This window comes from Elaeis guineensis, chromosome 13 (assembly GCF_000442705.2).
Source record: "Elaeis guineensis isolate ETL-2024a chromosome 13, EG11, whole genome shotgun sequence".
Classification (NCBI taxonomy): Eukaryota; Viridiplantae; Streptophyta; class Magnoliopsida; order Arecales; family Arecaceae; genus Elaeis; species Elaeis guineensis.
In genome coordinates this window covers 6,516,572-6,534,140 of record NC_026005.2, presented here as the reverse complement: position 1 = coordinate 6,534,140, position 17,569 = coordinate 6,516,572, and the positions used below count along the sequence as shown (strand labels likewise).

The following is a 17,569-nucleotide window of genomic DNA, read 5'->3' as shown; positions in this document are numbered from 1 at the left end:
TAGTTTTCTTGAGAGCACCTCTGTTGCATGAACTCGACGTAACACAACCCATCGTCACCTTACCATGCGTCTAACATTCCCAGCACAGCTTGCACCGTGATTGAGTGAATTCTCTTCAATTGGATTCTCGCCAGTTAACAGGCAAATTTAGAAATTAATGAATTGATAGAAAAATACAAAAGATTTCAGGAGCTAATACAAAAAAATTTCTTGGGGATGATCCCTTCCTTTTCCTAAAACTAGTTATATGCACGTGCCCACGTGAAGTGCATGCGACTGCAGCTAAAGATTTTACGTCCATGATTGATTTTGAGCAAAAAAAAAAAAAAAAGTGCTCATAAAATTGTTTAAGATATTTTATGTCATATCAACATAAATAAACTTAAATATTGCTGTGACCAATATGGCTATTAATTTGTTTGTGGAGGACATGTGACACTTACTATGCAAAAAGATCTTCGGGATCCCAACTCAAGGAGATCATTTTCTAAGGATGGATTTGGTTAGCTATTAAAAAATATTTTTTTTAATTGTTAAAAAATAAAAAATAAAAAAATATTATTTAGTAACATCATGAAAAATAAAAAATTAAAATTAAAATAATCAAACTAATTATTTTATATGTAAAATAATTTTTTTTATTTTTTTTTACTTTCGAATATCTAAAATGCCAATCCAAAAAATAAAGAGTCCGAATCTTGAGCTCTTCACCTCCCTACCCCTTTCTCTTTCCCCTCCTAAATCTTTCTTCTTCATCGAGTTTTTCATCTACCGTTTTCAAACGTTGCTTTTTATTTTATAGCGATGAAGTTATCAAACATATTTTTTTATTTTTATTTAATAATAAAAATAAAAAAAATAAAAAATATTTTTTAAAAATTAAAAATTAAAAATCAAAAAAATGTAACCAAACGCATCCTAAGTGATTATATTTTCTTCGTAGAAATCCAAACATGATGGATGTAAAGAAAGAAACTTGATGGTGTTACTATGGAAGCTGAAAAGTTAAGAAATTGAACCATTTTTACTGTATTGTTTAGATAAAATAAAATAAAATAAAGTCTTGGTTTGTTCCTGTTGCATCTCAACAGAGATTGTGACACAACATCTTATCTTGGTTGCAATTGTGTCAATTTTGAATAGCAAAAACTATCTTGGTTGAGTAGAACTAGAAAATGTCGACCTGGTTCCATCCTCAACTTTTGATACTTGAGTTTGATTCAGTCTAATTCAATCTCGATATTCATATCATGTTTCACAAAAAAGGTTGGCCATGTAATATTTGTTGATATCTTGCTAAGGTTTTTCTTTGTAATCTTTAAAGTAAAAAAATTAGGTATTCAGTAATAGCATTTGGAAAGTGCATTTACCAAAAAATAGATGTCCCAAAAGTACCTCTAGAAAAGCTAAAAAACCAACTTCTAGCTTCTTGAGATTGCTCCATATTTTTTGAATATAGAAAATCCGTTCATCTTCCATTCATCTGGAAAGTAGAGTCCAATATATGATACTTTGTATAAAAATATATACAAGGGAATGCTTTCTGCCTACAATATTGTTTCTATCCATGGATATCTCTAATTACATGACATCAAATTTGATTGAAAAGAATTTTGATTTATAAGAACTGATTAGAAAAGAAAATGAATAAAAAAAGTGTTTGGCAGGATGGCTCCATCCATGGAAAGAGGAGAGGAAAGGATAAATTGGAGCTTCCGGGAGCATTATATATTAGTACATATAATTACCAAATATTAAGTATATCAAAAGTATTTTTTATCTAAAAATTCAAATAAATTTACTTTTAGAAGCAACCTTTTGTTGGAGGTTTTTAGTTGGATAAATTTATCTAATTTTTAAAATATTTTATGAACCTAGCTGTTTGGAAGGATTTCATGATGGTTTTAGCAAATTTAAATATCTTATAAAATAGGAAAATAACGTTTTATGAAAGACCTGGGATTCCATGTTTTTCTCAAAACAAGCTCTTCCGACTGTTAGTAGTCGGGATTTGGGTTGGTTGTCCCAAATCTTATATAATATCAGTTTCTCTTGCTAACCATAGATTTAGTAAATCATGTTTTAGCAAAATAAGTTCTTACAAAACTATGATATTTTAAAAATAGTTTTCATATAATCAACAACCAAATAATGTTTTCAAGCAACAAGAGCAACATTCAAAATGCAAGAGAGAACAAAAGCTTCAGTATTGCAAAGGACATGGTTAACCACACTAACTCAACCAACTCTTGAGATTAGAATAGGCTAATCCCCACCTTCTTCCTTAAATTTGCCTCATCCTTTGAGAGTTGGCTTGTGTGAATCTAATCCCCATTTCAACTCAGTTTTCATTAAATAATGCTCACAATTCACCGATCAAAAGTGACACACTGCCTTCACCTTCAACCAAAGGTTTCCAAAGCTTGAGGATATTTGATACAAGGAGACTAAGTGATGCTCAAAAATAAATCAAATAGGAGCCAATGCAACCGCAATATAACTAATAAAATACAAGATTCAAATCCAATTTAACCCACAAATACGTACCATAGCTTATTCAGATCCGACTATAACCAAAAACTTTCATATAAACACAGCGTAAATCAAGTCAAGTTAGTATCGGTCGAGTCTTATCAAGAGCTTGATTAAGACCCATTCATATAACAAGATCAATTTCTAGGTCCAAAGCTCCACTATGCACGTTATGTTCAGTTGCCCTAGTCTTTAATCTGAACAGATTAGATACACAAATAGGCCCAACCCAACTCAAACAACAGGTCAAGGTTTGGCTTACCCCAGCCCGAGCCACAACCCTAACCTAGAAAGATCTACAAGTGATGAATCCCACCGTGCAAGGGCAGCAAAGTAATAAAAACATATTCCAGGGGTGGGCTTCCGTTAGCGTCCGATATATAGCCTCGGACTATCTTTCTTTCCAGCCACACCGGCGATAAGCTCTCTTCCTTCCAGAAACATCCGGCGCTCTCCCCCGAAACCCTAACCCTATCTCCATCGAATCCTCTCTCTCTCTCCTTGGTCATGTCGCACTTTGGACGATCTGGGCCGCCGGACATCAGAGACACCTACTCCCTTCTCGTCCTCAACATCAGCTTCCGTGAGTACCCCTCCTCTCTTCTCCCCCCTTTTTTCGTATCCTCTTCAGGCGTTCTGATAGTTGTTTTCTTTTCTTTTTTTCTTTTTTTTTTTTTTTTTGTGGTGGTTTATAGGTACCACCGCAGATGATCTCTACCCTCTCTTCGATCGATATGGCAAGGTGGTGGACGTCTTCATTCCAAGGGACCGTAGGTGCGTGAAAGATTGAATCTTGTTCTAGGATTCGGTTTTCGGGTTGTATTACTGCTTATATTGGTGATTTTCGTGGGCATGAAGGAGCGGGGATTCGCGGGGATTTGCGTTCGTGAGGTACAAGTATGCTGATGAGGCTCAAAAGGCCGTGGACAAGCTCGATGGCAAGTTTTTTTTTTTTTTTTTTTTTGTTGGTTCTCTTCTTTCCTTAATTTTTCTTGATCCGTTGTTGTAAGGTATAAATTAATAAGTCCGTCGGAAAAATTTCTGAGCGTTGCCAATTTTTTCTTGCTTACAGGGCGAAACGTTGATGGTCGAAACATTATGGTTCAATTTGCAAAATATGGGCCGAATGCTGAACCTATGTAAGTTAAAAATTTTAACATGGATATTTGATTTCCCCTGGGATATCAGAAAAGGGATTGGATTATCGCTCATGCTCAAATCACGTCGTCTTTTCTCCCTCGTTTTTATGATCTTGAAATTTTTTTCGGTTTAATTGCCCTCAAATTTCTGTCGAGTATTGGTTTTCTCAATGAACTCCGGGCAACTGGGAGTTTTTCTTTAATTTTTTTTTTTTAACCTTTTTTTACTTTTGTGGGTTGTAGGCTCGACAGAGCATTTTTAGAACTTGAAATTAGAGATCACTCATGGATAAAGAGAACAGCAACCTTATTCCAGCATTTCTTAATAAGATGATGCTGGATATTCTGGTTCTAGGCATTGCTGGGATGATTATTTGCTTTTTTCGTTTTTGAATGAGTGTCAAAGATTTTAAGCTCATGCTTTTCAACGTCTACTGGAGCTTGCAAGTAGGGTTTGGCACTCAGATATATCCCTGTAATGGTTTTTAAACTTCCAATGCATGGTTTAGTTAATTCCTGTTACCGTGTGCTGCGATCATCTCGTTTTCAGTTGTCACTAGCTGTTAGCCTTGTAGAACATGGTCCACTATCGGATGTAGTAGGCACGAATTGGTAGAACATAGACTCTGTGCAATACCCTTAAGCGAAGGGGCTAGAAGTAGGTCCTGAAGGCATCAAGTTGTTGGACTCTTGGGCTCTTTGTCTTGTGTATATCAATGGATTTGGATTGTCTTGCTGCTGGCTGCGACTTAGTTGTTATAAAGTTGGAGTTAATTTAAATGGTAGCGTCCATCCAAGTTTGAATTATCTGTATCATTAAGCTTGAAACTGTTCCTCATTATCACTTTTGCATTCTACATTTGTACATGTTTATTATTTCAATATTCTGGTTTATTTAATTGTTTATGTGATTTAGGTACCTGCTTATGGTCCTTTTTCAACTATGTTTGCAGTCATAAAGGAAGAATTGTAGAGGTGCTCCCAAAGACAAGGGGCAGGTCAAGGAGCCGTAGCCCTAGGCCAAGGTAATTTTTTCCCCCTTTTTGTGTGGGTGGGGTACCATCTCTGTTTGATACGCATTGAAGATGCTAAATCAGTTTTATCATTGATATCAGTATTGTTGTATTTGCCTTGTTTTTCTGATCAGTGTTGCTACTTGGATAGGTTGTGTTGGGTTGAAGGCCAATTGCGGACCAACCCTAACTCTGCATCTCCTGACACAGCCCAATCTTAAGTTGTGTTTGGTTGGGTTTATCTGGGTTGGATTGGATGAGTCAGTTTGGTTGGGTTGTATATGTAATTTAAGATTGGGGAAAGGTGTTGAACATTTTTGTTTGGCTGGTATTCTGATGGTTAGATTCAATTCGGATGCCCATAACACACACACACGCACACATGTTATATATATATATATATATATATATATATATATATATATATATATATGTAGGTGTGTAGATAGGTAGGTTGGGTCGGTTTGAGCAGGTTTGGTTGGGCTACCATTAGGGCCTAATATTATGCTATGGTTAGGCCCTAATCTTGTGCTAGCTAGCTTATGCCTTTGAAGGTTTATCTTCCCCTATTTACTAGTTATATTATTAATTCTCTGTCTACTCATAGCAGGGTTTTAGTTGATGTGTTTTGTGAGTTGTAATTTCATGCTAGTAAGATGTAGCAAACATGCTGACAGCACTAGGAGTCTAGGATATGTGCCTTATCTACTCTACTGTGCACTTAAATATCTATGGTGTCTTTAATCACTTGTTTTTGCTGTATAGATTTCTTATGAAATGATACATGCTCCTGCAACATCCATCTGAAGAAGTCTGGGTGGAATATTAGCTAAATTCATGATAATGCATGATTTTGTTAGTATATTATATAGTTTGCTAATGCAAACAAGTGCACAAAGTGGTATTTTTGCAACTCCATAGATACTTTTTTGTTCTTAATACTTTTCTTGGCGTATTATTTTTTTAATGCATTGATCAGGCATAGAGATGATTATCGGGACAAAGATTATCGGAGGCGAAGCTGTAGTCGAAGCAGGGGACGTTATGACAGGTATGACAGGTACCGTGACAAGGAAAGGGATTATCGCCGTAGGAGCAGAAGCCGCAGTGAAAGCCCTGATTATTATAGAGGCCGTGGTAGGAGGTCAGATGATGATCGGAGAAGAAGCAGGAGCCGCTCTTATGATAGGTAGCATTCTGTAATATATTGTTTAGATCTTCAATGCCTTCTGCAGCCATTTTCTGATGTTATTATCTTGGATAGTGCCTCACCTGATCGGCGTAGCTATAGTCCTCGAAGGAGTCCAAAGCCTCGGAGGACCCCACCTTCTCATGATGAAAGCCCAGACAAAGGTAGCCGTGGCGAACGTTCACCACCATCACGAAGTGTTTCACCCCGAGGTCGACATGCAGATTCCCGGAGTCCATCTCCTCGCAGTTCTGACCAGGTAGTTAACATTGCACTTATTACAAAGTTAGTATATGTTTACTGTGTTTTGGTATCTTTGTTAGTAATTTTTACCTGGTTTGATTGACAGGATTGATGGATCATTTGGTATGATTGGGTCTGATTGGTTAGAGATACCCTTGAGGCTCAGCATTGACAAATTCTATAAACAAGGATCGTTATGAACTTCTATGATAGTTTTGGTTACCCTGGACTCCTTTTTAAGGTTGAAAATTTGTACTTTGCTGGGTTTATCATGGTTTCTAAAGTATGTCCTTGTGTTGCTCAAGTAATTGGTATGCTGGTAGCATATGTTAGAAGTCTACTTATGTTCTATATGAACTTTTAGTGCTACCTATGTCTTTGTTATGTCCTACTTTCTCCGCCTTTCTTATAAACTTGTTCTATGATAATTTGGCACAACTTTACTTATGATAGAACCTGCTGTGCATTTTTCTAGTTAACTGTTCGTGAAAGGGTTGTTGTTGATTGCCGGCAAGATGGTTTCAAATGCATATGTCCTTGCTGATGATGTTGTAGCTGATGTTCTTTGTTCTTCCTTGATGATGATGTTGGTGATGATGCTGATGGTGGTGTTGTTTGTACTTCATGATGATGGTGATGTTAATAGTGATGCTGACAGTGATTTTTTTGCTGACCAACATTCTAAAAACAAGACCTGCACTGAGGCCAGTTTTCTAATGTACTTTGATGGTCTCATGACTGGTAAGAGTTATGTTTAATCCTTGTTGCAGAGTCATGTCCATTGGTTTTTGGATTACATTCTGATTTTGTTCTTTTCATTTCCTATTTGTGGGAACTGAAAGGAGTAGTGCTAGCTGTGATGACCATGTCAGTTGCTGTAGCACCGGCACATGATGCTGTTTTGTGTCAGTATTTAATTTCTCCTGCATATGGAATTTAAAAAGGTGATGTTCCAATAGCTATACGGTGCAACTAGCTTTTTTCTCTTCTTTTGGCATCCACATGTTGTGCACAGGCAACAAATTTTTCCTTAACAATAGTATCAGAATTGATTCATGCTTCTTCCAACCATGCATAAAGTGTATTCTCAGAGTTGGTTTTTCATATGCTAGATCTGCTGTTCAGTATTTGTCATGTTTGTGACAAATTGGCCTGATGCTAGGTTGGATGATAAATATAATATCAACCTTCTAAATCAAGTCAACATCGCAATAATATTTGTTAGTATGCATGATAGATTTGGTGTATTGATAACCAGCTTTTGGGATGTACACCACAGACATGGTTGGAAGAAATGCAAATCTGTTCCCTAGAGCCATGTGGCTGGGAAAAGCTATATAGAGTTATTGGTTAGGCATTTCCTTATTATGGTCGCCATAGTGTTAAATGGAATTCTAGGAATTTAATTCAAATTTCACCATGTTTCCAACATGTGATGATGCGGCCCGTGGCTGTAGCTGTGAACTGATGAGGTTGGAAGGTCTGGTGGAGATTACATGTTGATTGTGTGAGACTGTTGATGGCCTGGTAGCTGCAGATGTCCTGTTGACTAGGTTCTAGCAAAGCGCTCCCGTTGAATGTAGATTGTTGCTGCCCTTGTAGCTGCAGAAGTTGACTATGAGCTTATTTTTTGCTGCTGATACTGGTGGATGGCTATCACCTCCAATGGATCTTCATCCATTGGTATGGTAATTTATTTTTGTGCATATTCTGTAGAGTTTATTTCTGATCCTCATGATTCTACATCATTGACTGTAGTCTCAGGTTAACTTTGGCTGCTACATTGTATTTGAGCATATGAATGAACACCAGTGGCTGCAATGAGCGTTGGTTAACTTTCACTGAACTGTTTTTTTCCCCCCCCCTCTTTACAAGTAAACTGGCTAAACTTTTTTAATATCAAAAGCAGCTGTCTATTAGGTGAAATGATCTTGAAATGCTGATCATCATTGCTAACATCAAAGCTTGTCAATTTTTTCCTTTGTATAATTGAGGAAACTTGATCTGCAGTGTATGAGGTGGCAAGTGTGTAACATACCGATCATATGTTAAAATATACCAGTGTTTTGCAAGATTTAACTGGTGGCAAGTGTGTCAGGTGCAATTTGAGATTGTATCATTAAGTAGTGATGTGTCTAATTTGAGTGCATCATATGATGCCTATTGGTGTGTCCATGCATTCTCTCAGGTGTCTAGGCATGGTTGAGCACAAATAATGGCTATATGGTACGTGTAGAATCAAGGCAGAAAATCCTTGGTGGAATCACGAGTCTGTAGGGGATGGATTCGAGTAACTTCCACATACCCGCTCTCATTATCTGGTGGCACTACCAGTAGTAGTGTTATGGCTACGCTGAGGCTCTTTTATGTCCCTGGGTATTGTAAGATTACACTTTCAAATCATATGTAGTCAAGGTGTGAATCTTGAGTACTGTTATTTACTTTCAATTTAAACTAACCCATGTTGGTCTTGTTATTTGTCTGTTAAATGGGAGTTCTGGAACTTTTAATGGTTCTACCAATTTTTGTAGATGTATCATTGACCTGGATTCAGGTGCGGCTATAACATGCAACATGTTGGATGGTTGCGGGCATGACGGATGCATTCATTTTGTGCACAATGTGTATTGTCTTATTTGAGTTGTTATACACACACACACACACACACACACATATATATATATATATATATATATATTTGTGAACCCGTAGGTGGCAATGCCTATCCCCTGTACTGAACACATTCTTTCTTGAGAGGTTGGAATGGCATTTTTATCTATGGATAGGAGGTGGTTTGAATCGAAGCTTTCCTCACGAGACAAATAGAAAAACTGACCCTTTGATCATGGATCATTGTTTTATCAAGTTGGGTGAGGACTGATCATATCAGATCTGGTAATGCTCGTGCCTGACCAAAGCCTATACTGGCTGCAGGTTTTGGTTATGCTCTAGGGTCGTTTGTTTCTTTGTCTTATTGGTAATCATGAAGTTTCCTTTTTTGTGCAAGTGGTCTAATGAAAACAATAAAAAATTGTTTTTGTAATACTATTCATTAGAGTTTTAGAGCAATCAGTTTTCCAGTGCAAGTTGTATGGAAACAACCAAGCACTTTAATGAAACTCATATTTTAGGTTGTGTTTAGAGCTAGACAACCCTTAGGGTCTTAGGTTGCCAGAGAAACAGCTCGGAGTGGTTCCCAGTGGAATCCAGTTATCTGGGTGACCAATAGTTAGAAAATGGTAAACTGATTCTGGGATCCTCGTCGAACCAGTTCCCACTTCTTAACAAGAGCATCTGAAAAATGAGCCTCCTCCACAAATATCTAGGAAAAGAAGTTAAGTCCTGTTCCATAAGTCCTTTTTTTGTGTTGAGTAGGTTAAAATTTCTGTAAAGCAAAGCACTTATCTGGTGTTTTTGGTGTTGGTGTTCCTAATGTTATCAAACTAGTTAATTCTCTCTCTTGTCATATTTGTCAATATGGCCTCGTTGGTGCATGGAGTTCTCTGCGGTCTTGTTGATTGAATTTACAACATGGTTTCTTTATTAAGGCTTCAGATATTGATGAGATTCTATTTACAGATGTTTGAAATGCTATTGACACCTCTTAACAATACCTGAGCTGATGAACAAGTTGAATGCTTAAAAATACTTGATTGGAGATTCTAAAAAATTGCATGGAATGTTTTGATGTGACAAACAAAATTTTCTAGTATATCATCCTTGAAAGAGTGGTGAATTTTGTTTTATACAGCTGTCTTAGGATCTCCTTTATTGGGAAGGTCATTCGCAGCTATAGTTTTGTCTTTTATGGAATAAAATATCTTGTTTTGTTAGCCTCTTGTTTATGCTTTATTTTGTGAAATTGGAATATATTTCAGCATTATTTTATTGATTCTCTAAAGGCTCCTATTCCATGCGATAGACCAGTTATGAAACATAGCTACGGTCCATGCAAAATCTAGGCTATACTGCTGCTGGATTTTTGGTCTAATTTTGCAACTTGAAATTTTTTAGATTGTCTGCGAACTTGCGATGACCTGGTTGAATTCCCTCCAATTAAGCTGTATTTTTGATTGGTATCTTTTTATGCCCTGGTTACCTTGTAGTGGATGGATTTTTTGTTTGAGATTATTTTTGTATTTAATAATCTGGATTTGATTGGTGAACTATATCATACTTCTGCCATATTTGGAGATGAAATTTCTGAATGTTTTGGTGGAAGCTGCGGGTGGATTTTATCGCATTCGCATTTACGTTTACTTCGTTGGATTCAGCTGTTTTTCAGACTTTTAGCCTGCTTCTACTGCTTGTTTTGGTTGTCTTATATTCTAGTTCTGCGTGCTAGCGGACCAAGGTTATTTTTTTCTTAGGTGGGCTTTTTCTTTTCTTTTCTTTTCTTTTTTCCCTTTTCTTTCTTTAGGCTAGCCGGTTCAGTCTGTGTTAGCGCTTGTGGCAGTTCGTTTTTCTTTTATTTTCCTCGTATATCTGTGCACATCATGGGTGCGGGTTGGTAAAGCCAGACCATCTTTTGATCTCGGTCGTTGCAGTAGCTTCATTTACAGCTACAGGATTTATTATAGTAGGATGAAACCATGTCCGCGGGTAGCCCATGTCATGCTTCAACACTTTCAGAATATTTAAACTTATAAGGGAGAAAATACTGAATTCGTCCTTGATATTTTTAATAAACTTGTGGACTTGTGTATTTATTGTTGGGATTATTTGACTGTAGTATCAGCAAATGTCTGGTATCTCTACTAGTAGTGTAAAAAAAAATGTAAGGGATGGCAACAAGTCAGGCACATTTATATCCGTATTTCATTATGAAAACAATCCATATCTATATGACCTGTATCCGCCTTGGGTCGGAGTGTGTGGGTTAACTTGGATTGGGTTGGGTATATCTATCTTATCTTGTGTCTTACAGATCTCTCAGGTGCCCTTTTTCCTCAAATCTTCGGGAAAAAAAAAAAACTTGGGAGTTGAATGGAGAAAGAACATTATTGTCCATGAAAGGCATGTCATGCATTTGGTATCATATTACCATAAATTGAAAATTTTATGGCCAAAGATGAATCTTTTTTGATCAAAAATCTTCAAAACCATAAAAATTATGTTTCTACCAAGATTAGGCTCTACAAACCTCAAGAGACAACAGAAAAAACCAAACCGGAGGTGAACAGGTAAAAACAAGCAATCTAGTCTTGCCTTCCAATTTTTCCTATATTGAACAAAAAGAAAAAAATCCAACCAGAACTTTAAGATACCCCTCCGGTCTTCCCCAAGTGCTCTTCTAGATCTCAGGAAAAGGGTAATGAAAAAGAAAAAAAAAATCAATCTAAGTTGGAAAAGGTCCTATCTTTTTAATTTTTTAAATTTTCTTTTGTCTTCTTTGTTTTTATCTATGTATGTTTTTCTTCAATTTTTCCGTCTTAATTGGATGGGAGGCTTGGAGATAGTGAACAGGAACAGAGGCTTGGAGCGGGGGCGTTGATTGGAGAAGGGGAGGGATTGTGGATGCATCTAGGGCAAAGAGGGGAAAAGGTGTGAGGGTGGGGGTGGGGATGTCGGTGTGCGTTTTATTTTATTTTATATTTTGATTGGGCCCAGGATGAGGTATATACTGTTATGCACATTCGATCTAAGTTTATTTCAGATTTTTTATTTAAAATTTATATCCATATCTAATAAAATTTATTTTATTTGGATTGGATTGGGTTGAGTTGGATATCTAATGAGTTGGCTAAAATTAATTTTTTTAAAAAAAATATTTGTCGGCGTATCTACGTGAACATGATGATCTCTGACCTTCTGAATTTGTACCCTTGAGCCAACGTGAAAAGCTAGAGAGCCTTCCATTGGATTTGGTGGACCCTCAGCATGGTTAAGGCTTGTCGGTGTTGTGCAGTAGCTTCATAGGTAAAGCTATTGTTTGGAATGTCTAATTGGTTTGGTTGTCAATTCCACTCATGCTCGGTCGGTCAGGCATCCATATCCAAACCATTCTGCAGAATCTATTTTCCTCTCAAACATGGAATCGTGTTTCATCTTGAATCTGGCAACCCACCCCTGTAATTTGGGTACTTCAGCCCTGATTGCAAGCTGCAATGAGGACCAACCAGCCTATCAGCCACCTGATTTGTCTCTACATATACATGGGTTATCTTCCACTGATTAGTATGTTGTTTTCAATAAAGTATATCATGAAGTAAAGGCAGCAAATCAGGATCAGAAAACTGGGTTTGAGAAATCCAGTGTGACTCCCCAGCTATCCAAAGTTTTGAATATTGAAAGTATGAATGGCAGCATGAAGTCCCATCCATGCTCCTATTAATTCAGCAACTAGCACGGGACAATGTGACAGAACCTTGCCTCTAGCTTGTATAAGTGTGCTATTATAATTAGGGGTGGTAATTTTTGCCAACTTGTTTGGCATCCAACTCGACCCGATTCGATTAAAATATGAGATAGGTGTGGAATTTTATAAAAAAATGAAGCTGATTCAGATTGGATATGGATTATAGTATGTTTGATCTTGAATCCGATCCGAACTCTTATATATAAACAAAAAGCTCAATCCAACGTCTAAGCTTACCTATTCGGCCGCTCTAAGCTTCCTGCTCAATGATCGTATCTTAGCCATCGTCTTCTTTATTTAGTTGGTAGAGGCGAACGTGGTGAGCGAAATGGGTGAAGCGAAGGTAGACGGCGAGCATAAAGGCACAGACAGTGATGGCGACATAGGAGCTATGTTCGAAGGTCAAGAGGGCAGCGAGATGGCGTGGGTTGGGGACTCTAACAAGGTGACAAGAGTCTAAGGTCTAGAGGACCGCCAATTGGGTGGTGGAGAAAACGAGGAGGGTGTTGTCCAAGGAAGAAAATTTTACTCGGCCATCATTTAAGCTTTTCTCTTTAACCAACAAAATCCTAGCCATCTTCTATGCGAGGAGGAAAGGAGGGTGGCTCCAACAAAACCCCAACCATAGTCTAAAGCTCTAAGCTTCCCTATTCAGCCACTCCAAGCCTCCCATCCTATTGAAATTCCTATAAGCAAGAAAATCTTAGCTAACATCTATTAGATTGATCATTTTTTTTTTTTTGCTTTTCACTTCCTTTTTTTTTCTCTTTTTCGAAGATCTATGGGAGAGAAGAGCCGAAAGCTCCCTTGGAGATCAGAGGGGTTTCTTAGACTAGAAGATCAAAGGGGTTTCTTAGATTCCAATGGGGACTAGGAAGGGAATTTTTGATTAGAAGAGAGGGGTTTCGGGTATACTCGACTCAACTCGACCTAATCTCAAGCTCTATTTTATCTGACCCGACTCGAGACAGTATGGGGCAAATATGATTTGGATTTTTTTTGATGGGGTTGGATATGGATATTGGTCGATCTGATCCATATCTGATCTGTTGCCATCCTTAATTATGATCTCTTATTATATAGCGGCAACTGCTGTATTGAAGAAACTACTCCATTAAAATTTAGTTTGAATACTCCAAGGTGTGGGAGCTGCCAAATAGTTGAAATAAAGGGAGAAATCCTCTTTTGAGGAGGATAGAAACAACCTCAGGACCTTGAATGAGCATCATTTGTATTAAGATGGTTTAAGAGAAAATAAGTTGACATGACAAAGGTTTGTCTAACCAGTTCTAAAGAATTAACAATAATATGTTGAAACATTCTTGGATTTCTATTGTTCCAAATGTTGCAGGCCAAATAAGCACATAATGCCTTATACCTTTCATGAATCGTAGATGTAGATAACATTTGTGTAAAAGCCTGACGGCACATATTAGCAAGGATTCTCCAACAAGAAATAGCAAATGGACACAAAAAGATTACACGATTACAGTCCTCCACATCAGCCACACATAGATCACAATTAATCATATCAGTGGAAAGAATTGCCCTGTGGCATAGCAAATGTTTAGTGGAAAGTTTTTTTTTTTTTGGTAGAATTGTGGAAAGTTTTTGAAAGACTACTTTCCAATTGAAAATCTATGCTCTCATAGGGACCTTTAGCTTCCATAACCAAGCATAATGCATATTGACCTATCCAGAAGGCTCCCAAGTAACAACAGGCGAAAGATCTTTAATAGAAATATAAGTAGATCGAGTAGAAAAATAAATTAGCTGATCAGACCATTGACCATAAGCAATAGAAATGCTTTCAATGATAGTCATCATGTAGCATAAAGAACGCAAATAGGGGGTATTCTAGCTACCATCAGACAAAATAAGTTGATGAAGCTTCATTTGGGATCAATCCACTGACATATTTATGAAAGTTGGTCAAACACTCAATGGAAGAGGAGGGACCCATGGATCAGTAAATATATTAACTGAAGTTCTATTACTAATTGACCATAAGAATTGATATTTAATCAAGGATCTCATTTTAGCAATATCAAGCCAAATAGAAGAGCACCCTCTAGAAGGCTTATACGAAATCCAAGAACCTGGAAAATGATACTTAGCTGATACTAACATTGCCCAAAGAGAATTTGAATGTAAAACCAATTGAGCTGCAATTTTACCAAGGCTTGCCTCCTTATAATTAAGGGTTGCAAACCAAGCCGACCAACTGATTTAGGAGAGCAAATTTGGGACTAGGAGAATAAATGAAGCCTTCTTTGACCCACTTCATGTCCTCAAAGCAAGGCTTGAAACCCCCTCTCGAGCTTTTGTAAAATAGTTAAAGATATTGGAATACATAAAAGAGCATACAGAGGAATCGAAGCTAGCACAGATTGGATTGGGACTGCTCTGCCTGCTGAAGACAAAGTCTTCCGCTTCCAATTTGCACTCTGTGCTTGTAGTCGATCTAAAAGAAAGATAAAATCTTCGGTCTCATACCTACCAATGGAACTCCCAAGTAGTACAAGTGCCAATCTTTTCTTGAATATTAAAGATATGCTTAATTTGTCTTTTGGTGGTATAAGGTGTAAATGGACTAAACATAATATAAGATTGGCGCAATTCACCTGCTGACCAGAGAGAAAATAACAAGTATCAATAAGTGTTTTCAACCAAACAGCATCCTATATAGTTGTCCTAGCAACAAACAAACAATCATCGATAAATAAAATATGAGATATGTAACAATGAGAAAGTCGAGGCTAGAAAACATGAAGCATATTAGATTAAATCGCTTGATGAAGAATAGATAAAATTTCATAACATAAGAACAATAATATGGAGACAATGGGCAATCCTATCGAATACCAACAATAGGTTAAAACCATAAAGTTGGCCGATTGTTAATAAGAATAGCAAAATGCAGAGTAGCAACACATGCCATAATCCAATTTGTAAAGATAGATGGGAAACGAAACACTTATAAAACTTTCAAAAAGAAAGAGCATTGAATTTTATCATATGCTTTATCCATGCCTAATTTTAAAGCCATTTGACTTTTAGTAGGTGAAGCTTTAAGAAAAGAATGCATAACTTCTTGGCCAATAAAAATATTATCAGTAATATTACGGCCTTGAACAAAAGCTCCTTGCTCTAGCGACACTAACCCTAATAGCACTTATTGCAAGTGATGAACAATAATTTTGGTAACTAACTTGTAAATAGTATTATGCAAACTAATCAGCTGATAATCTTTAAGCTACTGAGGGTTAGAATTAAAGCTTTGGCACCAAAGAAATGAATATTCTTTTCCAATCATCAGGCATTATAGAATGTTGAGATAAATAATGAACAGCTTGAAGAACATCATTCGCTATAATGTGCCAAAATTCTTTAAAAAATAAAAGCTTGAAAGCCATTTAGACCCAGGTCTTTTTTTGTATTTATTGCATTAAGAGCCTTAAAGATCTGATCAGTAATAGGCTAAGATAAATACATATTTTAATTATAAGACATAAGTAAAGTCGATTGTGGGAAATAGCACTCATAATTATTTGATGAATCCACCTTTTTTGAAAATGGACTAAAATTAGGTGCTGAATATCCTCCTCCTTTTCTATTAGAACATTCTGATGATCACGCAAAGATAATATTTGATTATGGCATTGCTTTAAAATTGCTGACTTATGAAAAAAGCAGTTTTAACATCACCCACTTTCAACCAAGCTATCATTGATTTTTGATGCCCTAAAAGCTTCTGTTTATGAAGATTATGATTATAAGAATAAAGAAGGGATAGCAGACACAAAAAATCAGCTTTATGAAGAAACCCCTAACTCAATTCAAGGAGTTGGAGATCATAGATTTTCTAATACATCATCTCCCCTTGTCAAAAAATGTTCCCTATATTTGTGTTATTCCACCGATGAAGAGCCTTCCTGGTATTTGCTAAAAGCATAGTCAACTTGGAATAAAGATCTTGCGATGTGGAGGGGACCCAAATTTCATGAATAATCTCATGAACACTAGAACACGACAACCAAAATTTTTCAAATTTAAAAGGAGTAGGACTTAGGAGGCTGGACTCTCCGAGCAGATAAAAATAAGAGATATTAATATGATACAAAATGGATTAGATGAAAAATAATATATTCAAAAAATCGATATAACCAATCAGAAGAGGCAAAAGTCTAATCCTATTGTTTCCAAACTCTAGCCGCTCCTTGCTGATTGTTACACTAAGTAAAGGAAGGCCCTTGATAACCCACATCAATCAACCTTAAAGTTTGAATAAAGGCTCTAAACTCCCTGATCTAAAGAAAATGGTTTATCCCTTCATTTATCTTCAGTTGATAAAATGGAATTAAAATCACCAATTAACACAAGAGGAATGCTTAAATTTTGCATAATTAGGATATGGTCCCAAACTATTCGTCTTGTGATACTTGAAGTACTAGCATAGAAGACAACCAACATCCAAAGGGCAGAATCATGGGGAGGTAAAAAGCCAAATCAATCTAATGATTAGTATGAATGAAATCAACAGAATCCAAATTCTTATGCCTAGCTATGACTATATCCCCAAACATAGCAAGAGCAGGAACCATATATATCCTCCAAAAGGACCCATAACCCTTGAGATTCGAGGCAAAGAGATTTCTGATGGATGGATCTCCACGAGACAACAAATAGTAGATCGATAAGAATGAACTAATAATTTAGCATAGTTAAGAAAAGAATAACTTTTTTGGGAAAGTAGAAGAATTAAAAGAGGCTGCAAGGTGAAGTTTTAAAAAGGCTTTGTAAAATAGATTAATTGGGAAATTGCTATTGCAACCTTCTATGGCAAATCTTATGGCATATTTATAAAATTTAAGCCAAAAGGAAAGTATGGATCTTTTTCTTTTGTCCAATCAAGAATGGAAATTGTGGTGTTTCAAAAAAAGTTCAAAGCAACAAAAAAATTTACTTAAAAAGTAGTTGTTTGCTAATATCATTTGAGAAGTGCTTCAATAAGAAGCAAAAATTAACAAAAAAAAGCTTTTAAAAAGAAGCTAAACCATAAGTTTCAAATTCTTTTATCGAGTTGCTTTATGTT

General features: G+C 36.5%; 1 protein-coding gene across 1 annotated transcript; it reads left to right on the top strand.

Moving 5' to 3' along the window:
• Positions 1 to 2,921: 2,921 nt before the first annotated feature.
• On the top strand, positions 2,922 to 7,957 carry LOC105056820 (serine/arginine-rich splicing factor SC35). Its single transcript, XM_019854514.3, has 10 exons — positions 2,922 to 3,115; positions 3,228 to 3,306; positions 3,391 to 3,470; positions 3,605 to 3,671; positions 4,625 to 4,696; positions 5,664 to 5,873; positions 5,949 to 6,132; positions 6,223 to 6,357; positions 6,592 to 6,857; positions 6,959 to 7,957. The coding sequence occupies exons 1-8, from the start codon at positions 3,040 to 3,042 to the stop codon at positions 6,226 to 6,228; spliced, it is 774 nt and encodes a 257-aa protein (XP_019710073.1). The 5' UTR covers positions 2,922 to 3,039; the 3' UTR covers positions 6,229 to 6,357; positions 6,592 to 6,857; positions 6,959 to 7,957.
• The last annotated feature ends 9,612 nt before the right edge of the window (positions 7,958 to 17,569 follow it).

Bases quoted from the DNA above. Each gene is read 5' to 3' on its own strand.
- LOC105056820 (XM_019854514.3), top strand. From the start codon at position 3,040: ATGTCGCACTTTGGACGATCTGGGCCGCCGGACATCAGAGACACCTAC. The intron at 3,307-3,390 runs GTGCGTGAAAGA...GTGGGCATGAAG, and splicing joins TTCATTCCAAGGGACCGTAG to GAGCGGGGATTCGCGGGGAT. The intron at 3,672-4,624 runs GTAAGTTAAAAA...CTATGTTTGCAG, and splicing joins GGGCCGAATGCTGAACCTAT to TCATAAAGGAAGAATTGTAG.